Below are 24,401 nucleotides of genomic sequence, written 5' to 3'. Positions count from 1 at the left end.
TACACAGCAATCCGGGTTCGAGTTTTTAAACGCACATTCACCGGATCCTCAGCAGACAGAAGAAGTTTACATTTGGAAATGGAGACCCGCAGAAGGCATCAGTGACAACACCTAACAATAAGTCCTGGCGACCACAGGGAGAGACCACGGGGCTACTGCACACAGAGGCCTCCAGGCAGCCATCTGCGGCTGAGCCGGGGAAAACTGCCTGCTGGGTGCCTTCCCCGACAGCCACCAGCCATTGCTAGCACAGCACAGCTCTGTTCACAGAGCTCCCGACAGCCACCAACTCACAGAATCGCAAACTGTTCACGTGTTTGCGCATCCCGATCAGAAAGCTGATTTTAAACTGATCAGAATGTTTCGCTCTACTGTCATTCTTCCCACCACCAGCTCGGTTACAACAGTTCCAATCCAAACACATTCACCTTTTAGCAAACCACAGGACTGACGTCCTCTCACGGCTTCGCTCAATTCCATCACCTTGCTCTAGAGGTTCAGGACGAGCACGGGAACTTCCGAGTGCACTACACAGTCAGAAGAGGGCCTCGGGCTTGTTAGTAAACTTGAAGATACTTTGAACGTGCCAACAATACTGTCCGACAACTCAACTGCAACTTAATCTTCAGTGGCATCATATGGTACCGGCCCCGATTTGGTGTCTGGGTATAAATGGATTGTTTTAGACCCTGTGGTTTAAGGAAAATGGTAACAGGTAGGACTGAGGGTCTGAGAGAAGTTATCGGTAAGCCCAGGTATGGTTTTCCATAGGTATAATCTCTATCAGTTCAATTTCTTTTATGACTAGCAGTCTACTACTTGGTACTTCAGCAACCAACGTTCCCAATTTACAATTCTGTCGGAAATACTCCATTTCCTCTAGGATTTCGTGTAGTCACTGCAATGGGGATCTGCCAAGTAGATGCTGCGTGCCTGCGAGGCCCTGCTGAAGATGGGGACATCAGTAGGAGGCAGGAAGGCCCCTGCTGTCACAGAGCTTTCGGTCTAGGGGAAGAAAGCAGAGAATAAAAGAGTAAACAAATCAAGAGACAAGACACTCTCAAGAAGGAGAAATCACCATCAAAATGGGGTGACAGGCAACAGAAAAGGTGGAAAAGAGGGAGCCCTCTGGGGCTGGGAGGCGGAGGGAATGAGGGCAGTCACAGAAATTAGGTAAGAATGGGCCACGAGGAGCCCATTCTTGTCAGCCACTGAAGGAACCCGGCTTTCCTCTGAGAGAAACGAGGAGCTGCTGGAGGTTTTGAGCAAATGACTCCAAGACCAGCATGTTGGAGAAATAGCCCCAGAAGCAGAAAGTCAAAGGGAGTGAGCCAGACGAGAGAAGGCTGTGGAATGTGACAGGGACAGAGTCAGGGGCTTCTGAAGGAGCTGAATGTTCACCCTCCACGAGACAGGAAGCCACAGGAAGGTTCCGAGTGGAGGAGTGACAGGCTCTGGCTTTTTCACAGGATCACCTCGTTGCTGGACTGTGAACAGACTGAGGTGTCCCCAGGGGACGGTGGGGTGTCAGGAGACCAAGTGGCTCAAAGAAGGGGTCGCCGCAGGGGTCAGATGACATGGGTGGATTCTGGGTGCATCTGGGGAACGTGTGCACACAAACAGCTACTGAACTGGACGCAGGGCGTAAGCGAAGGAGGAGCAACAGATGGTTCTAAGTGTCTGAAAGAAGGGAGGCCCTCAGATGGACGTACAGACAATCCTTTCGGAGTCAGAAGCACAGAGACGGACGAGAGGGGCAGAGGCAGCTGGGCAGCACAGGTCCCAGTTTCAGAGGGAGACCAGTCAGAACAGGGGACAGCTGTGGAGAAGGCAGAGCCGGAGTAAACGCTGGTCACAGCCTGAAGAGGCCACGGAGACGGAGGAGAGGCGCGAGGGGGCTGCACGCAGGCCGCAGCCTACATCCCCCCACACTTCTTTCTGGGCTCACGGGTCTGATCCATTAAGTCTCCTAACTGTTTTCTTCAAGAGAGCCTGTGGTATTAAGTCCTACACCCTATTTCTCTAAAGACGCCTTCGTTCCACGTCTTCACGAGCAGTCTGTGGGGAAGACTTCTGAGGTACAAGTTACTTCCCTGAGCCCTGAGAAGACACTGTCCAGTGTGGTCCTGCATCCAGCACTCTGCTTCCCAAGCAGGCGATTCCTCTGGTAGAATCTAGAAACTCTTACTATTCCGATGTACCACTACCAAGTTTCTAGATGACCGTTCGTATTCAATACAGTCTGGCATGGGTTAACCTCGGTGCTTCGGGGTTGACCTCAACCTGAGCTCCAAGAGCCGCCTGAAGCACGCGGCTGACACGGGGCCAAAGCCACGGCCAAGGTAAGTGGTGTCTGCGTCCGTGGGCCGCTGCTTCCTTACGGCAGGATGCGCGAGCCCGCCAGCACTTGTCGGGAATCGTGACTGGGGGGACGACCTGCACCTGATTCTGGCGGTGCCTGGGCAGTCACACGGCTTGAGGCTGATGACGTAGAGAGAAGGTGCTCCGGTGCCCGTCTCACAGACCCCCACAAGGAGGTTCGGGGCCTCCTCCCGCACAGCTGTGGCCACATGGGCCGGTGACGGCCTCTGAGTGTCCAAGGCCACGGGGCCTGCCCCTGAGACTCTCAGGTCCCTTCGCAAAGGAGCCTCTTCCATCGCTGCCTGGTGCACGTTGCCTGTAACTGGCGGGGTCCTGGGGATCCTCTCAGGAACCAAACATTGAAATTAATTAAACAGGAGTAGCACATATATGTGAAAGGAGCAAAATCACGAAGTGCAGCATGAGAAATCAAACCTCTGTAATGAACTACAACAAGAATCCAGATATTTCCTGTTGCAAATAAGCCTCTCAACGCCACCGCGGTGCTTCTGAGTCAGGTGGTCTCTCTGATCGCTACTTTCTACAGAGCACAACTGTCCGGCAGAAATGAAAATGCGAACAAGCTATATGTTACTTTAAAATTTCTAAAAAAAAAAAAAAAAAAAAAAAAAAAGGTAAAAAGAAATGGATGAATTCAATTTTAGTAACATTTTATTTAACTACGATGTCAAGAACATGGTCTTCTCAACAGGCAATCAGAACAGGTTACTAATGAGGCATTTTACATTCTTCTTCCACCCCACAGCTGCAGAACCTCGTGTTTGTGCCGAGAAACCAGCAGCTGAGACCAGCTACCTCGGGCCGGGCGAGCGCGGCAGTGGAGGGTCGGAATCGAATTACTTCGTTGTTGTGGACGACAGTAAGCCATCTCTTTGCAGAAACTGGGTGGCCTGGCTTCTTCTCTGCTACCATTACTAAACGGTGTATTTCTTTCTGCCAACTGCCCACACTTCCACTCCGAACTGACCCTCACCCCATTTCGCTGTAGGTCACTGGGCCTCAAATGCTGCCGTCTTCCTTCCACTGTTCTCCTGCCTAACAACATAGGTGAGTTCCTTTATCTGTCTCGTTGCTTGTGTGGTGCTCCCTGGGGAGAAAGACGGCATGGACATGTGCTTCGGTCCTATTTTGTTCAGTCGTGCAGATCCATTAATTCACAATTAAAATACTGCATTTCCAAATGTCTCTGCATTAAATGAAAGCAGATCATGAATAACACCCAGCTTCCATCCCAGGAAAAGCTCTCGTGAACCAATCAATGCCAACTCAGAGTTCTTTGCCTCAAGTTGAAAATTATCAACTGACGGGAGCTGTTAAATTTCAAACATGTATCAATTACTATGAAATAAAACCACCCGGGTCTCAGTCACATGGATGTGCTCGTACTGATCTTCATAAAAGTTCAACAAACGTGTTCTCGTAACTCAGGTATGTGAATCTGGCTTTTTCCTTCACAATATAAACGTTTTTCATGCCTGATAAGTTTGTAACATTGGCTACAGGCTTGACATGTGCGCAGTGATCACCGGTTTTCTCCTTGATACGGATCCTCTTGTGGGCAGTAAATCTGGTACCAAAACACCTTTGTCGCGGAGGCTTTCCAAGGTGCATTATCGGATATAATCAATCTTGAATTATCTGCTAAATGTCTTATCAAATGCACATCTCTGAAAGGCACCCCTCCTGTACGAATACTCGGAAGTTTATTAAGGCTGACGCACGTTTTTAACGAACTTGCCCGTTCACTGTCTGTAACGGAAATTCACAAAGACCAGAACATATGCTAAGGGCCTTTCCCATAAACACTGCGTTTGCAAGGTTTGTCTCCAACATAAATCCTTCAATTAACATTAAGACAGAACACAAGCTGCTGGCCTTGCTACCAAGTGCCTGTGTTTCTAAGATTAAATGTAAAACTACAGGAAAATTAGGAAAAGCCATTAAGCTTCCTAAAAAGTTTGTAACAAGAGACTGCTATATTCAACTATAGCACACAAACAGATGTTAATACATATTTAAGCCTGAATGAATTATTCGCCTTTGAATAATGAATCCACCTGAACAGTCAGGACTCCAATATTACAGAGGTAACGGGAAATTACACAGAATTCAAATGTAATACTGTGCCCTTCAATCTAAATTCTGCCAATCCCTTTAATTTGCTAAAAGTACTTCAGGCATGTAAGTGCACGAGTAGCAGATGAATTAGCTTCATTATTAGGAAGAGAAAGGGGGGAACACAGACACGTCTGTTCATCCTGGCACTGCACACTGTCCTCCCTGGAGATGAACATGGGAGTAGGCAGAGGGGAAGGAAGGAGCAGTGGTTCTCTAACACGTGGACAAAGTAAACACTTGCTGAAAACTGAAGTCCTGAACTCAGTTTTCTGAAACCGCACTGCTACCCGCTCACCACCCCCTGCCCCCCGCCTCTCAGCAACCTTGGCTCATCGCACCTCTCACCACTCCTGGCCCACAGGCTACCACCTCCGTGCAACATCATGCAGGCTTCCTCGCCCCCAGGCTCGCCGGGGAAGCACACTCCGTCTGACCTGCAACTACGGCCATAGGTGTCCCCCTCCCTGCCCCAGCAGACAGGAGGCTGGAGAAGCAGGGACCCTTGACAGCCCCAGACCCTTGGCAAGTGCCTGGTATATGGACCCAGTCAGTTTTGGAAGAAACTATCCTATCTGGGGTCATGCAGATACCTTCAAGATTCCCTTTCTAGAAAATAATTATTTCCTAAGTATTCGAGGTTATTTTAATTACTTTGTTCTCTTCTATGCTAAAGAGTTTAAAAAGAGAGAGAGAAAAACATGAATAGCTTTATATGGATAACATATGGTTCAGTTATTATTTTCCTAAGAGATTTTACACTTGAAGTTCTGGTCAGTCACATATTACATGAATAAATATTATAAAGCAAAAGGTAACATTGCTGTAATACGGGAATAAAAATTTTTATTTTTTTGGTCTGGGCCATTAACCTACATGCTTATTTAACTTAAACATCCACGGCACTACCTCCTGGAAAAGGTACCTACCCGGACGTCAGTCGCATCCCCGTGCCTGATAATACTGGCCCAAGTAGCTGGTTCACTGCTGTTTTCAAAGTAATGAAACACTTTCAACACTCGCTCCATTGCCCCGGGGGACCGCTCCGCGCCGGCGCCCAGGTGAGTCTTGGTACTCGAATTCGGTGTGTGATTCCAGTTCGGGTCAAGGTAAGCAGCTGCCATTATTTTGCTAGAGGCTGTGTATCTGTCATACTCTAGAAGAGAAAAAAACGGTCAGTGCACTGTATTTGAAATCGATTAAAATGTGGTTAAAATCTATTAAAACGTGGCATGCTGGTCCTTATAGTAACAACACCGTTCGATGTTCTTCCCTTCTGGTCACGTCACACGCAGAAGGTGCGCATCAGGAGAGCTGAGACCTGACTTGCCCGGATAATCCCTGCTCCCCTGCACCCACGGCGGTACCGAATTCACAGCAGCGTCACGAATACTTGCTAAATGTTTCTTAACAAACTCAAAGGTCCTATTTCAGCTCAGTCAAAACTTCAGCATCTATAAACAATATCCCCTCACCATCCTCCCTTTTAAAATCACGGCCTTTAAATCTGGGGGGAAATCTCACAGGAAAGCCAAGGAGGTGCAGTTTGCTGCCTCCGCTTGAAGACTTGCCCGTGAGCTGCAGCTCTCTCTCCGCACAGTGAACACTCACGGAGTGGGCCCGACTCATGGGAGGCCCTGTGGTCGGAAACCCCAGAGGTAAAGCCAGGCCCTTCCGCTTAGCCAGTCCGTCAGCAGGAGAGTCCGCCCAGTCACAGCTGAAAACAAAACTGAACCAGGAAGCAAAAACCAACCCGAGTCTGTCCATGTGTCAGGAGGACTTCCACTCGTTCGGCCAAGACGAACACTCCCGCTGAGAAAACTCAGAAAAGTCAGATTAAAAACTAGCCCAATGTTTTCGAGTCCAAGATGTTGTGAGGCAACCAGGACAGCAGGGGACACAGATGGAGACGTAAGACACACCGAACAGCTGCCTTTTCCCAAAGGGCATCTGCCAATTCTGGACCTTCGAGAGCCTGAAGATCCAAGAAAAGCCACTGATGAGACACAAAGCAGCTGAGCTTTTGGCCATGAGAGATCAAGTGAGGAGCGTGGGGACCCCAGGACTCTGGTGAGCAGGACACATACTCTGCTAGGTGTCCCCTTAAGACAGTCACCAACCCCGGAACCAAGCCCAGAGGAGCCTCTGGAAGCTGGTGAGGCTGAAGACAGGCAGAAGGGACGAGGAGTCCACCCGGGCCCAGGACATGGGACACAACAGCATGGCCAACAGACTCACTCTAGCCAACAGAAAGCTCTAGGCCCCAGCCCAAGTCCCGTCTGCAGGGGAACGCTCGCTGCCTGTGCACGGGAGGCAGTCACTGAAACCGGCCACGTGCTGGGTGAACAGCAGGATGCTATGAGCATCAGGACTGACGTCACTAAAAGTACATTCGGTGTCTAGCATTAAAGCTGAACAACAACAAAACAACTAGAAAATCCCCAACTGTCTGGAAACCAAGCAACGTATTTCAAGTGACCCATTAGCCAAAAAGAAACTCGAAGTATTCTGAATTTAACAATGCAATTAAAAGAAAAATCAACGCTACATGGGGACAGAGCTGTGATTCTATTAAAATCCACACTTTTTTAAAAAGACTTTATTTTTAAGTAATCTCTACAGCCATCCTGGGGCTTGGACTTACAACCCCAAGATCAAGAGTTGCGCACTCCAGCGGCTGAGTCAGCCTGCAGTCCCTAAGATCTGTACTCCTAAATGCAAGTACTAGCAGTGAAGATCCGAAATTAGTGATCTAAATACCCACCATCTCACAGTGCATTTAGCAGCTGAACAAAATCAAGGTTGGTTGGTTTGTTTTAACAAGAATAACGGAACTGATAGACGTCTAGCGAGACTAATCAAGGGAAAAAGGTCCAGTGGAAACCAACACCATCCAGGAGGACACGGAACAGAGAAGAGAATGCTCATAACAGGAGGTGATGCCAGAGTGTCAGACACTGACAAGAGAAAGTCACAAACTTTATGTCAATGAACAGGAAAGTTGGGATGCATATGCAATTTTTTTTTTAAAGATTTTATTTATTTATTTAACTGAGAAAGAGAGCACGAAAGCAGGGGGAGTGGCAGAGGGAGAGGGAGGAGCAGGCTACCCACTGAGCAGGGAGCCTGACTTAGGGCTTGATCCCAGAACCCTGGGATCATGACCCAAGCCAAAGGCGGATGCCTAACCGATGCTGCCACCCAGGTACCCTGAGATGCACACACAATTCTTTGCAAAGTACAACTTAAGCCATTATAAACTGCTGTTGTACAAAACCAAGACCAGAAACATAAAGCCGAAATAGGTATCTTCCATTAAAAATGGTCAATCTGTAATTAAAATTCTTCCCACAAAGGAATACCTGAATTCTTCCAATAATTTAAGGAATAATGATATTAATCTTACAGAAATTCTTCTACTGAACAAATAGGGAACATTTCCCTACTTACCGTACGAGACCAGTAAAACAATGATACAAAACCAAACAAGGACAACACAAGAAAGCATACAAATCAATCTTTCTTATCAACACGGGTGCAAAAATCTTTTTAAAAAATCAGCAAATTTAATCACACAATATTTTTAGATAACATATAACCAAGAGGGGTTCGTCAGAGGAATGCAAAGGCGGTTAAACATTCCAAAAACGCTGTGTTTGCAGCAGCCTTCTTCCTGCTGCAGAGCACGGAAGCCACCAAGACACTCTTCGGCAGGGGAAAGGGTAAACGAACTGCGGTCCGCCCGTCAATGAACATTTAGTGCGAAAAAGCAATGAGCTACCAAACCATGAAAAGACTCGGAGGAACCGTAAATGCATGTTACTGAGAGAAGCCGATCACACTACATGATTCCAGCTACACGACAGTCTGAAAGTGCCAAAACCAGAGAGACAGTAAAATTTCAGTCGATGCAGAGTTGGGGGGGGGGGATGAAAAGGTGGAGCACAAGGGATTTTTAGGGCAGTGAAAAGAGTACGTATGACGTATCATGATGACACGTCACTATCCAGCTGTCCACACGCAGGATGTGCGCCCCCAGAGTGAACCGTAGAGCAAACCGTGCACTTCGGGTGATCTGGTAAGTCCGCGTGTAACACGAGCACCACTCTGCTGGGGGTGCTGACAACGGTGCGGTATGGCTGTGCACGTGACCAAATCCGCGGGCAGAGGGGAAATCCCTGTACCTTCCCTCAAGTTTGCTGTGAGCCTAAAACTGCTCTCAAAACAAACAAACAAAAACTGTCCTAATTTTTTTTTTTAAAGCAACAATATATAACCAACCAGATTTCAGAAAGGAGGAGAACCACTGGTGTCTTAATATACGCAGAAAAAGCATCTGGTCAAGCTTACCAGCCACTCAGGATAAAAACTCAAAGCAAAGTAGAAACAGGAAGACGCTTCCTTGAACTGAAGGGGTTATTTTACATTAAACCTAATTTACATAGCGCTGGGAAGCGCCCCTGCCACGCCTCCAGGAACAGGAGTGAGCCCGTGGGTGCCCACCACCACCACCTCTGGTCGCCACTGTCTGGAAGTCTTCCCAGCCAGGTTCCATGGGCAAAAATGAAAGCAAAAGTCAGGGCTGGGAAGGAAGGAAGAAAGTATCAGTATTCCCAGACTGCACGGTTATGTGTGAAGAAAATCTCTGAACATAACGTACGGGTAAACTGCTAGAATCAAGAATGAATGCGGCAAGGTTGCTGGACGGTCAGATGCAATCAAGGACACTTCTGGTCGACTCCGCGCTCTCTCCTGCTCCCTGGCCCGGACAGCGGGATGCGCACACGGTGCCAGCTGCGTCCTGACGGCAACCCTGCGTCCCCAGAGTCGCTCCGAGGAACTGGCATCCCAGCGGTGAAAGTCACTACCCGCAACACCAAGCGTGTCAAGGGATAAGCCAAACCAAAAACGTTACCGCAACACGCCTCCACGGCCCGAAGTCCACGGCAGAGCCCGTCACAGGTCTTCAGGAAGCAGCGGAAACACGTCTCCGCAGAGAAGGCGCTGCCATGGTGCTGCCCGACGGAGGCAGCTCTGCGGGCGGAGCACGGTCTGTTCTTCCGTCCAGGGCCTCCATCTGCCCGTCCAAACCCTGTCCATGCTGAGGTCTCAGACCGGCACTTTCCACCACAAGCCTTGCCAGTGTCCGGAAGGCAGCTCTGTGCCAGGTTCTGCTACTGACCCCCCACCTCCCCGCTGCTGGCGTTCGTGTCTGTCTGTCTGTTGGTCTGGAGGGTTCTGAGGTCTTGGAGTCTCCGGCACCTCTGTAACAGCCACAAACCTTGGGTGTGGTCAGTTTGAGGGACGGTCTCAACTGTAGGACGAGAAGTCCCAGGCAATACTCTCTGCTGCACCAGCCATTCCGTTTCTAACCACGGACGGACGGAACGCCCTGTGTCGTCTGTGTGCTTCTGGACATGTTTCTGACCCGTGGCTACGGCGGTACAATGGGGGCTGCCAGTCTCTGTGTCTCTGAATCGAACAAGCCCCCACCTGCCTCCCCGCAGGGAGGCAGGCCTTGCAGGGCTCCGGAACTGTAGCCCTCTGCAAGCTGTGGCCAGTTCGAGCTTTGACCGCTTGCCCAGAGTAAGCAGCCACAGCCCGATGCTACTTGTGGGCACTACCCATGTCCTTCCCACACTCCTGTCAAAGAGGAGGAAACGGGAAGATTTTAAAGGCTGAAACTGGTTTCGGGGCACCTGGGAGGCTCAGTCACAGGTAAGCGTCTGCCTTTGGCTCAGGTCATGATCTCAGGGTCCCGAGATCGAGCCCCGAGTCGGGCTCCATGCTCAGTGGAGAGCCTGCTTCTCCCTCTCTCTCTGTCCCTACCCCGGCTGCTGCTGCTATCTCTTTCTCTCGCTATCTCAAATAAATAAAATCTTTAAGAAGAAATAAAAATGAAAGACAAAAGCACAAAACTTGTATCATCAGAATCAATTAACATAAAATTGCTGCCATACTGCTATAAAAGTTTCTAGCGAGATGCTTACACCAAGCACACCCTTACTTTGTTCTAGACTGTTCTAGATTTGTAACAGCTCCAGCACCAAGGCCAGCCTGCTGCGCACGCTTGGCCGAGCGCCCGCTCAACACCAGAGGCTCCAGCACTCGGCCCACTGCCCCAGTCCAGGCAGCCCTGCGCGGGGGGCCTGAGGCTTCCTCCATTGGCAATGCTGACCTCGCTGCTGACTGCCGGAGCCTCAGCTCTCCCTTTACCCAGGAGACAGACACTTTTTCTGCTCTTGAAAGAAGTCCCAAGTCAGGGTGTGAGGAAACCAGGTGCAGACAAACCCTGGAGTTCACTCTGGGCCTCACCCCACGGTCCGATGTAAATGCCCCGTAACACAGCACACGTGAAAGAGAGAGAGAGGAAACGAACATGTTCCAGAGTCCCCTAGATGACCCTCGCTCTGACACACTAACATCCGCCGAGACCGCGGACTGGGGATGCTTGCAAGGCGCCAGCCCTTTAGTAACGCTTGCGATGCGCTGTCCCCCAGCCAGGAGGGACGTGACAAAGAACGCACACTGACACGCTCAATTTAAAAAACTTCAGACATAACCAAGTTTGGAGAATTTTTAAGGAGTTGGTGATGATCCTAGTTCCAGTAAACCCTTCAGCAAACTAGACTGGTGTAAAAACTTTCTCCTTCCAAATGCTCTCCTTTCATACAAGATTTGGGTTTCTCTTCTCACAGAGTCTAACCTGAATATACTGAACCGGCTACGCTGATTTCACTTCGCGAAGAGTTCACACTACTTACATATTTAATGTGGTAGTATCAGCATGTGACAGTCCGCATTTTCCCAAAGAAGCTGTAACACTGGGCCTGACTGTCTCTCCAACAGGTGTAGGCTACGTTCCTGGCCCTCGAGTCTGGGGGGGCTTCTGACCAGCCTAAGAAACATCCTACGCTAGGTATGAAAAGGCAAACCAGGTTCCCTTGGTTCCCTTGGTTCTCTTGGGCTACTCGCTCATGAAACCCAACCAACAGGCTATCCAGAAGCCCAAGAACTGAGCTCCAACAATCGAAGCCTGAGCCAGGCTTCCCGCCAAGAGCCGGCACAGGCTTCTGAGCCATGGGGCATAGTCACCCTCCGAGGCGGCCCTCTGGCTCTCAGTTGTGACACCCGAGCTCCCACCACATGGAAACAGCTGTCCCTGTCGAGCCCTGTCCAGACTGCAGATCTGAACAAAATAATTGTCGCTTTAAGCCGCTCAGTGTTGGGATGACTTGTCATCAGCAACAGATAACCAGTATGGCATGCCTTCCAACTAAAGCAAGCACGAGTGGCTCTCGCTTCGCACAGGAGTGTGGGGCCCCACGATGACTTGCCAAAGTGGTCTGGACGGCACTTGCCTCCGTCCTCCCCCAACCTCATGACCAAGGATATGGAGTGAGCATCTTTCCAATGCCTTGCCAAACTGTCTTACTCCCTTCTAAGTTTTGAGTCAGCACCCAACATTTTATCCCTTGTACGTTCAGTGTCGTAAGCCATCTGCGAAAGCACATCAGATAACGAACTTTCTCGCTAGGTTCACGTCCACCGGAACATCCTCTTTTTTGTCACAACTCTTTTCGTCACTTGTCAGTAAGTTCGCCCTTATTTACGAAGCTCCTCTGACTACGTGATTAGCGAGTCCGGCTCCACAGCAAAGGTGACCTTCCTACAGTCGGCTACCTGTTTCTGTGACTGTCTCAGTCAGAACCCCGCACGGCGATCTGCGCGGTGCAGGAAGCGTCTGTCGCACCGTGCTTACACACACACATGTGCACACACGTGCACACGCTCATAGCACTCTTCGTTACTTCCCGCCGTGCTGCTGGCATTTCTGCGTCTGCACCATCTCCAGCCGCAGCACTTTGAGCCTGCCCAAACTCCAGCACCGGCCTTAAAAGCTGAAATAACTCCTAGGTCCACCGGCCAGATTAAAGCCATGCAGTGCCCCGGTTCCTAGGGCCACTCCAGGCAAGCCGAGGGCTCGGCTGCCCCCGCTTGTTCGATTCCACTTCCCGGTCTACCCTTTGCTGCTTCAACTCTGCATTTCATCTTTGTTGCCCAATTCCCTCCTATGACGGTCCATTTTTCTAAGATGTCACAGGGGTTGATCACTGGCAAACAAGAAGGCACCACGACTGCACATCTGTTGTCTGTGTATAAACTGAGTCACGGACGCAGGGCAGCCTGTCAGCAACAGACCGGGACAGAGGTACCGTGACTGGCCACTGGACACACATCACATCTGTCATTTCTGTAGTGCTCTGCAGACTGAGTTCACACTGTACGCAACGGCTCACAGCTGACTTATGCGTGAACTACGACTGAACCGTGCCATGGAGGACTGGTGTCACTGAAGCCACAGAAATTGGTGTTTGTGCATACTGGAACCACGCACAGCATGGACTGTCTGTATAACAATTCAACTAATATCTTATTAAACAGATTGTTTTTTTGGACTTCAGACAATATGGAGAATTCTGTAAATCATTTAATTTAGCTGAGGTATCACTATAGAAATTTTCATGCTATATTTCTGATGAAAAGATTCAACATTAGTGTTAATATCAACTTTAAGTTGATTTCTAAGATTGGTAATATTGAGACCTTGAAGGTAACGTGAATAATTTTTGGAGACAAAGAGAAACCCTAAGGAAACAAGGAATGGCAAAGCGTGCTGAGTTACGAGCAGCCCTACTGATGTCCGGCCTGTTTAAGCACACTGATATTTACAAGCCCGCACTGACAAAATGCTACTGACACGAGCAGGTTTTAAATCTAAAGTCACATGTGTTAAGTGTGTAACTTGAGTGTTTTTACGTTTTAAAGATTTATTTAGTTATTTGACAGAAGTTAACAATCTTTATCACCAGGAATGATTTCAGCACGCTGTGGAAACAAAGGGGGTTTTCTCTGTAGACACCTCTAATAAAAAATGGGAAAAGAAATAATGACTTGAGACATGTCTTAAAATCGCACTGATGAGGCCTGAAGCCTGTACGAACGCCTATGAAGGTCAAAGGATCCTGGAAGCCCCAGACACAACAAGCGGGTCTTGTGTTTCTATTTCCGGGACCGTGAAAACAGTAGTCCAGCTGGATTTAACGAATCTATAAGGACTCCAACCAGATAACCCAACTGACCCTACACAAGCAATCGACAGTAGACACCCTTATCCTGTGTTGGTTCAGTCTACTAACCTGTTCGGCGACCGTTCCAGTCCCCTCTGCCCTCCGACGACTGTTTCCTTTCCCTGTCTTTCCAAAGCAAGCACATGAGCCAACGGTCTGTCCAACTGCCTATTTGAATCTCCATCCCTCAAACTTCTAGCAAGGATCCTAGAACTGAAGCTATGAACCCAAATGGTGCTATATTTCACCCCAAAACTAAGAATCACATTTCCCTTTATCTTTTTTTTTTTTTTTAAAGATTTTATTTATTTGACAGAGAGAGAGATCACAAACAGGCAGGTGGCAGGGGTTGGGTGGGGCGGGGAGGAGGCTCCCCGCTGAGCAGAGAGCCCGATGCGGGGCTCGATCCCAGGACTCTGAGATCATGTCCCGAGCCGAAGTGAAGGCAGAGGTCTAACCCACTGAGCCACCCAGGCGCCCCTCCCTTTATCTTTAATGCCAGAATATTATTAACCCCAAGACACCTAAACTAGGCTCCAGGCCCCCGTTACTAATGATACTGGTATATCCTTGAACCCCAACAGAGCTCCGGGACTCTGAGAACAGGAGAAAACATGAGCGTGAGGATCCACAGTCAGGGCCAACGGCCTACCCCAGAGAACTCCACAGACTGCTATGGATCTGCTTCAATTCTCTCAGGCACTGCACTCCCCACCCAGACTGGTTCAAGTACAGGCTAACTGTTCAAAGTCCGGTATCCCACGCAGCGTATGTATATCCTCTCCCAAATAACCACCCAATCATTCTTTGTGACATGGGATAATCGTCCCCTGCACACCAGGTCAAATGAACTCTCCAGTAACTTGTATTTATTAATAGTTCCACGTGACGTGTTGCTGGGAAGGGTCTGAAAACCGGTAGTTCACCGGTTTGCAGGAGGATCTCTACGCCGGCTCGGCGCTCCCACTCGAGAGCACGGGGTCCTCCAATCACACATTATAGGGAGCTACGGCACATGGAACATAGCGGCTCACCTCTCCAGCAAAAACTCATTGGCTCCCAGTCCTAGATACTATGGTTCTTCTCGACTATTCACTGGATAGCCAAGGTGGAAACTGTACAACAGGTGTCCTGGGTAAATAATTTAGGAAACGGGAAATGACTGATGGATCACCCCAGGGAAAAAAGTCCACTCTGTTATCCAAGATGGGCCAACCTGATTCAAGGGACTTTCCCTCTCGGGCCTTAAGCCAACTAGAAAACCAGCCACGGTGAAGGCTCCCCGGGTTCTTGTGACTGTTCTGCCGGCATCTTCCTCTGTTAGGTAGCTACATATTTAAATATTGTAACAAAGTCACTGCACTGCGCTAAGAGCCAATTAACAATTCCAAAACCGGCAAATCCCAGGGGACAGAAAGCAGGCATGAGTTTGCCAGAGGCTAGGGGGAGAGAGATGGGGAGGGACTGGCTAAGGGTACTAGGTAGGTCTCTTTTTGAGGCGACGGAGCTAGACAGCGTTGAGGGTTCCACAACCCTGTGTGTACACTTCAAACCACATGGAGAATTTCATGTTATGTGAACATGAATTTTATCTCCATTTTTAAAATTTGTATTTTTTAAGTATAGTTTTTCTATGGCTCCAAAATTTTAAACACCAACGGTGCTTACTGTGGCAGAGACTGGAGCAGCTAGAGCGTTTACACACTGCCAGCCGGGCTGTGATTTGATACAAGCCCTTGAAGCGATCTCTGCGGAAGAGCACTGTGACACACACCATGAGCAGCCGTTTCACTCTGAAGTACACGCCCAAGAAAGACACAGGTGCGGGGTCACCAAAAGACACATGGAGTATTCACAGAGGCACCATTCATACCGTTCAAAACTGGAAACAACCCAACCGTCCATCAACAATAAAATACAAATAGTGGTAGATACTGAAATGGAATACTATACAACAATGAAAAATCGGGGCTCCACACACCGACGCGGATGACTCTCACAGACATTAGGATAAACAGGCAAACTGAGTCATGGCGATAGAAATCAAAATGCTGGCCACCTTCCCGGGGACGCTGACTGAAGGGAGCCGTCAGGGAGGCTGCTGGGGCTGCTGCCACCGCAAACACTGGTACGGAAGGCAGTAGTTAATCCTACACCAGGACACATAGGATGTGTGCATCTTACTGGAGATATATTTCAATCACATATGTTTATTTACAAAATGAGAACAAAATTTTTTGCTAGAAGACTCTACACAACAATTAAAACCAAAAGCAACATGCCAAGCCAAACGCCCTGGCTGAAATAACTTGCCTGAGAAACAGTTACCAACCCAGCAAGGCAGCAAGTCACAGGTGCACATTTTAAAATGGCAACCGTTCTCCATTTTTACGTCTCTGCCTAGGTCTCTCTTCTACCCACACATGAACGTGCTGCTCTGCAAAACACGGAAAATGAGGGACGCTTGCAAATACCAAACCACTGTTCGTTTACTGTCTTCTGTGAGAGGACTTCTTTAAGCACACACGGACCTGCATAGGTGCCTCTGTACACACTGACGCCAGAGATCTTGTCTCTGTACACACTGACGCCAGAGATCTTTGAGAGTCTGTTGAAAAATATGAACACTGTCAAGAGAAAAGGTAGACACACTAAAACACAGAAAATTCTGTGTATGATCGCGAAGTTCATGGATCCTCTGAAACTCATACCTGGAGCCCAGCTCTAAGACCAACGGCCCAGCCAAGGGAGGCAAATGCCTGCCTGTACCCGCACTCGTCACAGGTCATTAAAATTACCACCTCCCGGGTGACTGCACACGCAAGGAAGGACAGAGCTCAGCTCGTTAACTTCATCTCCACACACTGTTAGAGGTGGGCGTGCCCACCTGGTCACAGCGACACTGAAGTCTATGATGAGAGACACTGCGCGGTCCAAGGACGGAAGTCTCCTCTGTGGTCAGGAGGTGACGGTGCGACACCGGGGTCTGGAGCCCTTCCGTTAGGACACACTGTACACCTAAACACCAGGGAGCCCCTTCAGCCCCACCTGACAACATCCTCTGCCCCTGAAACCCTCGGGCCGAGGGGAGCCGTCCACTCACCAGTGTGCACACGCGCACACGCACGCTACCACTGCAGGCCCCAGCTGGGAGCAGCAGCGTGTGCTGACGGGTGCGGCACATCCCGTCACACACGTTGTAGGAAAGGCCAGAGAAACCTGGTGGGTCCCGCACACCCTGTAACCGGCCTTCCACGCAGCTTCCCGGGACGTGCCGGCGACGGGAAGGAGGACGCAGGAGGAGACCCTTTTCCTTCCCGTTCAGTGAGCGGCAGCGAAGGGAGGGAAAGAGCTGGGGGACGTGCGGCCGGATGGAGCGGGCGGGCGGCCGGCGGGAGGCTGGACGGGTGTGTCTGTGGCACACAACGGTCCCGGGTCTCCTGGAAGTCGCGATGGTAAGTCTGTGCCCTTGAAGCCAGGCTGAGGAGGTCATGCCTGTCTCCTAGTCGCATCTGCAGAGCACGTCGGTATGACACACGTTCCCGAACACATCTCTGTTACTCACTGCAAATCTCCCGGATGAGACATGGTTAAGGTACTTTTCCACAGTAGTACATGTAACGGAGTAACACGTGTAAACACGTGAAGTAGCACAGAGTTGATGGGATGTTCAAAATCCACACTCCTTCAGCGCTTCGACAGCTCTGAGTTTGTACCTGCCATTTCGCATGCGGCATCAAAACACGGCCGCGCGCTCCTTGCCATGCCCCACGCTGCGGTGCGGAGGGGCCTCACCCCACACAGCTCCGCGCTCCCCTTCCCACGCGCCTCCTGGTCCTTAGTAAGCCGTAAGCGTGGCTCCTGGATCCCCTGTGAGGGGCCCCGCTAGGCCCTGCACCCTGTACTGGGTCCCTGAGTCCTGGGAGGGCTACAGATGCTGAAGGTTCATGGCTGTTCCCCTGAAATCACTCTGCCAACTTGAAGGAGGTGTGAGAACAGAGCCCGGCCCTTGTGATGTATAGAGACAGAAGAGAGAAAGAGCCTCGTTGCCGGAGGAAATGAAGCAGCTGCCGCCGGAGGGCCAGGAGATAAACTGAGAGGCTGAGAGACCAGTCAAGGAAGGAGCTGCCCAGCGCAGGACCTGGTCAAAGGAAGGAACTCCGCCCTCAGGCCTCCGCCCCCCTGCAGTGATGGGGGCACAGCCTGCTGGGGGGGGTCACAGACCTTTCAAAGAAGAGGTGCAGACAGGAAGTGCAAGAACTCACGGCATTACGCGGCCCAGGGGAACAAAGACGGGGATCCACCGCAGAGAAGGCGGTCATCCTGCTGGGCCTGCACGTGGCACATGAAAGCCACACACAGACACACGGACTGGAGACCAGGGCAGGCGAGTCTGCCCATAATCACTGAATACGGGACTAAACTCTCCCTGTGCTCAAACAGTATATACTTAGCCTCTACTGAGTAAGCAAAAAACCTGGGGCGCCTGGCTGGCTCCAACTGTAGAGCAGGACTTGGTCTCAGGGCTGTGAGTTCGAGGCGCACGTCGGGGGTAGTGTTTACTTTAAAAAAAAAAAAAAAGGCAACATTGAGTCTAGTATTACAAGGTAAAAAACAAAAAGCTCTTACTGAATACTGCCCATGTTGCAGCTACCTAAGCAGTTTTGTACATACGTCATCTCCATGCAATCCGGACACAAACCTAAGAAGCACACGCTACCCCTCCCATGAAGGAGAGACAGACTGAGACGTAAAACTGAGGGAGGAGCGCGGTCTGGACGCCCCCCCTCCCCACACACACAAAATAAACTACTAGAAAACTGTGAGGGACACAGGCAGCACCTAATCACGACCTCTGAGCAGCAGGACAGATGAAGAGAGCCTGGCCCTCTCCCAGGGCCGTTTCTGCACCGCAGCACAGGGAGGGTCACGCAGAGCCTGGTGGGCTCAAGAAGAACAGAGAGGCGGGACAGCTAGAATTTGCTAGGAGTCGCGCAGAGACAAAGTTCCAAACTCCCCATGGAGCTCCCCTTGAACAGCTGGCCATTTGTATTCATTAGTTCATTAAAATAGTCCTGCCTAGTGGCTCACAAAGAAAAAATTAATTTTTCATTTTATTTTTTATTAACATATAATGTATTATTTGCCCCAGGGGTTCAAGTCCGTGAATCATCAGGCTTACACACTTCACAGCACTCACCATAGCACACACCACCCCCATGTCCATCACTCAGCCACCCTCTCCCTAACCCCACCCCAACCCCCAGCAAACCTCAGTTTGTTTCCTGAGATTAAGAGTCTCTTATGGTTTGTCTCCCTCCTGGGTCCCATCTTGTTTCATTTTTTTCTCTCCCTCCCCCACGACCCCCTGCCCTGCCTTTCAACTTCCTCACATCAGGGAGACCATATGATAACTGTCTTTCTCTGACTGACTTATTTCACTCGGCATAATACCCTCTAGTTCCATCCACGTCGTTGCAAATGTCAAGAAAAATTACTATTTTTAATGGGCCTGGATCATCATCTTAACACTTTAGTCTCTAAAAACTAACTCCAGAACTTAGCACGAAAAATTAAGTTAGGAGCGGCTACGGTGTCACGATGCCGATACAGGGTCCGGGCGGGCTTAAAATCCAGCTCCACGAACACACGGTTAACACGCCAGCAGGACCGAGTTCTGAACTGCAGTGTGGCCACAGCAGCGACTCCGCAGGACTATCAAGGGATTGAATACAAAGATGTTTACGAAAACCACGCGATCTGGAATGTGTTGCGTACACCATGAGGAAGCCGATGCCGGCGACTGGGCAGCGAACACTTGTCCCCTTGTCAGCAGGCGGCGGGTCACCCAAGGAGCTCATCGGGTCAGTCTGACCCCGAGAGTTTGTAAAAGCCCCACCACAAACCTACTTGCCAACAATCTGTGCCTTAGGGGCGCCTGGGGGGCTCGGCTAGTTAAGCGTCTGCCTTTGGCTCAGGTCATGGTCCCAGGGTCCCGGGATGGAGCCCGGCGTCGGGCTCCTGCTCAGCGGGGGGTTCTGCTTCTGCCTCTCCCTCTGCTCATGCTCTCGCTTACGCGCTTGCTCTAATAAATAAATAAATAAAATCTTAAAAAAAAAAAGAATCTTTAACAAAGTCAGCACATGATCGCTCCGCAAGATTTGTGTGGGAACCACAGCATCGCGATACCTGCACAATCTACCAGGTTACACTGTCATTTTCTTCAGTGTGTTTATTTACTGTCCACCTGCTGCTTCATCCCCTGCCCCAACCAAACGTCTTACGGTAGATTACGCATGAGGTGCTCACGTGGGTGTCAGAATATCAGAACAGACAGATAGTAGGAAAGACACAGACTGGTGGTCCGGACAGAGCAGGACAATGGTCCGTGCCCCTGTGGCCCTACATAGACCAGTACACGAAGAACATGGTGTTGGGGTGATGCCGGGAGAACAGGTCATCGCCCAGACTTGGGGCATGGCCAAGTGCCTCCAGAATCTCAGTTCCAAGCCAAGATCTTGAGAAAAGCCACGTCCAAAGTCACGCCCAACAAAAGCCACAGCTGCAGCTGTAGGTCAGGGATCCGGGAGCAGCTTTAACTCAAACAGCAGAGAAGCCAGACAGGGCCTCGCTCCAGAGGCAGGTGGGGAGCCCGACTGCTGCGAGGGTATGCACCTGGGCAGCACCTGAGCCCCTGGAGACCGATCTGGAAGCTTCTGTTGCAAACCCGACGGCGGAAAGACTCGAGAGCCGTAAAAAAAGTCAAGAGGACGGAGGCTGACTAAATCGCACACGTAAGGTTAAAGGAAGTCAGCGGCCACTTCTCTTGCTCAGGTAACTGAGTGGGAAAGTGACGCCACTCCACGGAGACGCAGAACACGAGAGGGGCAGAGGCTGTCTGTCCGAGGGACGGCACGAGCCCGAAGTAGAAGTCACTTCGGTTTGCTGTTTGTTACTGGGGACACAGGCCCACGGGTCTGAGCTCATGCGAAGGGAGGTGCTTCCCGCCTGCAGTCGGGGGTGGGGAGCAGGGAGCCGGACTTCTGGAAGCCACCTCTGGGTAGGGAATTCATTATTAGTCCTTTATCAGATACATGATTTACAGGTATTTCCTCCCATTCTGCAGGTTGCCCCTTTTTCACCCTTTTGTTGATGGGTTTCCCTTGTGTGGAAACTTTACTTTGATGCTGCCCCACTGGTTTATTTTTGTCTTTGCTGTGCTGCCGAGGCTGTCGAGGAACCCTGGACACGCGGATGACCCAGCGATCTATGCACAGAGCAGAGAATCAGCTGCTTGGCTAGAGATCCCAGAACGTTCCAGTCTGACTATTCTCTTGGACCAGTCTCCTTAGAGAAGAATGCTTCCATCTCCTGCCAGGATCGGGTGAAAGCCTCCTGACAGGCTTCTGGGAGCCAAACAGAAAGAAAGCATGGCTAACTTCATTTCATCCCCAATTTTGAGTGCAAGAACGCAATTTCCAGAGTAGAACTGTTAACAACCCACAATGGGGAAATAAGTTATCACAAGAGCATTTCAACTGTTGCGGCTTTGAAGACTCAGGGGTTAGGCACATCCCTTAGATCATCAAGACTAAAGCCATCGAGACTTGAGCCATTCGATTACTTCCTATGGGCAAGATACCCTAAGACTACGGCACAGCTAAAACTTCACCTACATCACACAAGTAAACCTTTAAAAGAATGAGCCCAGGGCGCCTGGGTGTCTCAGTGGGTTAAACCTCTACCTTCGGCTCAGGTCATGATCTCAGGGTCCTGGGATCGAGCCCCACGTCGGGCTCTCTCCTCCGCGGGGAGCCTGCTTCTCCCTCCCTTTCTGCCTGCTGCTCTGCCTACTTGTGATCTCTCTCTCTGTGTCAAATAAATAAATAAAATACTTTTAAAAATAATAAAAGAATGAGCCCAACCTGATCCCTGAGCCTGTAAGTGAGGAAGGCTGGAAATTCTGCGAGGAGGCAAGTGTCAGCAAAGGCTCCACAGACAGTGGCTTCCGAGCAAGATCCTGGTTGAGAAGCAGCGCGTGTTGCTCACTAATGTTCACGACCGTGCCTGGCTCCCCCCATCCCAGCAACGTGGCTCTTAAATTATTAGAGGCTCCTTGTCTGCAGAGCGCAAGCAGTAACAGCCCCCGCTAGCCGACGTCGTAATAAAGGGAGAGGGCTTATTAGCAAGGTGTGTTAGAGACAAAGTCAGTGTCTGGTCCGTGGCAGCAGCAGGTAGGAGGGGTACCCTGAGTTCTCTAGGCTGCTGAAAGGGAAATGCTAAGGTTGTTCTCCAAGTTGAAATCCTGTAAGACCCCCCCATTTAACTAAAACTTCAAAAGTCCCACCATAGCCCTAAGAAGCATGTTCCCTGTTACACTTCAAAGCTTTATGAATCCTCGTCAAAAAGGGAAACAACAGACAATCCTTCCTACTTCGGTAACATCTGGGAAGTCTGCTATGGGTAATTAAAGCCAACGACCTAGGGAAGCACCGTGTTCCACAGGATTTTCCCCAAACCTTGTCCTATAAAAAGACAGGACGCATTTTTCTCTACTGAAAATATACCAGCAGTGCACCGTTCCATCGTGACCTTACACAAAAGTTAAGAAAACAGAATACCCATCAGTCTGGTATCGTCTTCTCAACGACTCTGTCCACTGTACAACACGGTGAGATTTTCCCAGTAGAAAAGCAGCGTTAGTATGTGATACTCTAGCAGTATTTCGTTTCTCTTAGAAAAATTTAAAACGGTTAACAAACAGACCTTGGCAGAAATACGACACATTGGCCTCACCCTAGTAAACAAGATCCTAGGTTTTCTCCCTATTTGTTTGTTTGTAATGTAAGACAGGCTATACACAATACAACGTTTCTGTGGCCAACGTGAGTACAAGGAAACTTTACACTCACGTCCCCTAAACTCAATACATAACTAAACTGTATGTGAAGAGGTCTCAAGCTGTCATCCAAATAAAATCTGTGGGTCACTGAAACCACCTCCAGAGTCTGGAAAGCACGGGGTCCGAAACGAGGGCCACGCTCTCTGAGAAGTGCCCGCGACAGCGCTCTCTCTCCCGGCAGCGCGCTGACACCTCTCACAGCCCCACACAGAGACGTTCAGGGCACAGGCACCGGGGGTGTGAACAAGCTCCGGTCTGAAATGTTTCCACCGGGAGCATCAGCCACCGACCGAACCGCCTCAGACCCTCCGGGCGGCACAGCCACAAGAAAGGCCTGGAACTCTCTGGAACTTGTTCTGGTTCGACTGCAGCGGCTGCCCTTCGTCCCTAAAATGCTCTGCCCCAGCCGCTCTCGGCCCTTTCCTCAACCATCAAGGCTCAGTTCTCCTCCTTGCTTCCTGGTTCTGGCAAACTGTCTTCTTTTTTGTTACACGTTACTGTCGGCATCTTTTCGAACAATTCCTCGAACGCCGCACCACCTTGTACATGCGGCATCAGGGAGCAGCAGCACACGTTCCACGTGCGACAACCCTCCACATACAACAACTCTTAACCATCCTGTCTGGTCATCAGAAAACAACACAGTACACACTTGAAATCTCGTATTTCAGATTTTATAGGGGGAGTCTCTTCCCTGGGCTTTAGGGTTTTCGGAACCCGGCTTGAGGGACTGTGTCGATGTGTCTGATCTTCCCTTTCCGGGCAGAGCGCGCTGCCAGGCCTCCAGAGCCGCAGCGCCCGTGGGGGCCGCACACACCGTCCCGTCCTGCCGGCTCTGGGCTCACCTAACATGTGAGACGCACAGATCCTGAGTGCGGAGCTCCACGGTTCTTTACACGGGCACCACACGCGTGCGTGTGCACCCCCCCCAACCCCCGCAACACAGCGACGCGAGACAGAACACACTCCCGCTGTGCTTCCTAGCCCTCTGTGACCAGTGCCTGGCCACCAAATGGGACCAGGACTCCCAGTACTGCGACTGGAGGTCAGCGTCTCCTAACTTTATGGACATCGGTCACGCAAATGGAAACAAGGGGACACCAGCCAGCTTGTTTTCGGAGAATGGCAGTGCCTGAAATGAAAGCGCCACAAAAAGGTCCCAAGAAAAAAAACTACGGACACAGATTTCCTGAACAAAACACTGCATATTGCTCTAACAATACACAAACAGGGTAAGACATCACAGTCAAGTGGGATTTACCTCAGAAATGCAAGGTTGAGTCAACAATCAAAATGAAACTCACTTGTTATTTAAAAAAAAAACAACAGAAAATTTCTACAATCAATTCAAGAGACAGAAAAAGCACCTGACAAAATCGAACACCCTCTCATGATTTAAAAAAAAAAAAAAATCCGCTTAGAAAATCAGGAGCTAGAAGGAGAACTTTTCCATCCAACAGAGGACACCTACGAAGATGAAACTAGAACTAAACCCTGCTTCACACTGGAAACTTGCTCCCTGAGGCCGGCACGTGACAAGGACGCTGTAAGGAAGGTGTCAGTCACGGACAAGACAGAGAAATAAAAGACATAAAGACCAGAGAGAAAAGGAGTTACTTTCGGATTATGTGATTATGGATTTCTTTGAATTTTCTCCTTGCTCCACCGGAACTACAGAGTGACTCACAGTAAGGCTGCACGACAGACTGACAAGATCATCTGCTTCTAACAGTAAGCCAAGGACTGCACAGTTAGACCTCCAAGTCAAAAACCTGCCCTTTCCAGTAGCATCGGGAAAGCATGAAGCCCTCCCCGCTACGACCCACCGCACGCAGCTCCGGGTGCCCCCAGACCCAGCTGACTGCACAGGT

The 24,401-nt window shown here is 50.1% G+C and overlaps 1 protein-coding gene across 27 annotated transcripts in view; it reads right to left on the bottom strand.

Moving 5' to 3' along the window:
- The window catches only part of PTK2 (protein tyrosine kinase 2), a 245,726-nt gene that overhangs the window by 159,242 nt on the left and 62,083 nt on the right, over positions 1-24,401 (bottom strand). For 26 of the 27 annotated variants that reach the window (XM_046001796.1, XM_046001805.1, XM_046001597.1 and 23 more), the window contains one exon: positions 5,427-5,653. In XM_046001796.1, the coding sequence (XP_045857752.1) occupies positions 5,427-5,621 (195 nt within the window). In that variant the 5' untranslated portion in view covers positions 5,622-5,653. Of the gene's footprint in view, positions 1-5,426; positions 5,654-24,401 lie in introns of those variants that run through there. The other variant, XM_046001813.1, reaches the window with a different exon arrangement.

This window comes from Meles meles, chromosome 1 (genome assembly GCF_922984935.1).
Source record: "Meles meles chromosome 1, mMelMel3.1 paternal haplotype, whole genome shotgun sequence".
In the NCBI taxonomy this organism is placed as follows: domain Eukaryota; kingdom Metazoa; phylum Chordata; class Mammalia; order Carnivora; family Mustelidae; genus Meles; species Meles meles.
The sequence above is the reverse complement of the archived record's forward strand: the minus strand, read 5'-3'. Positions and strand labels throughout refer to the sequence as shown.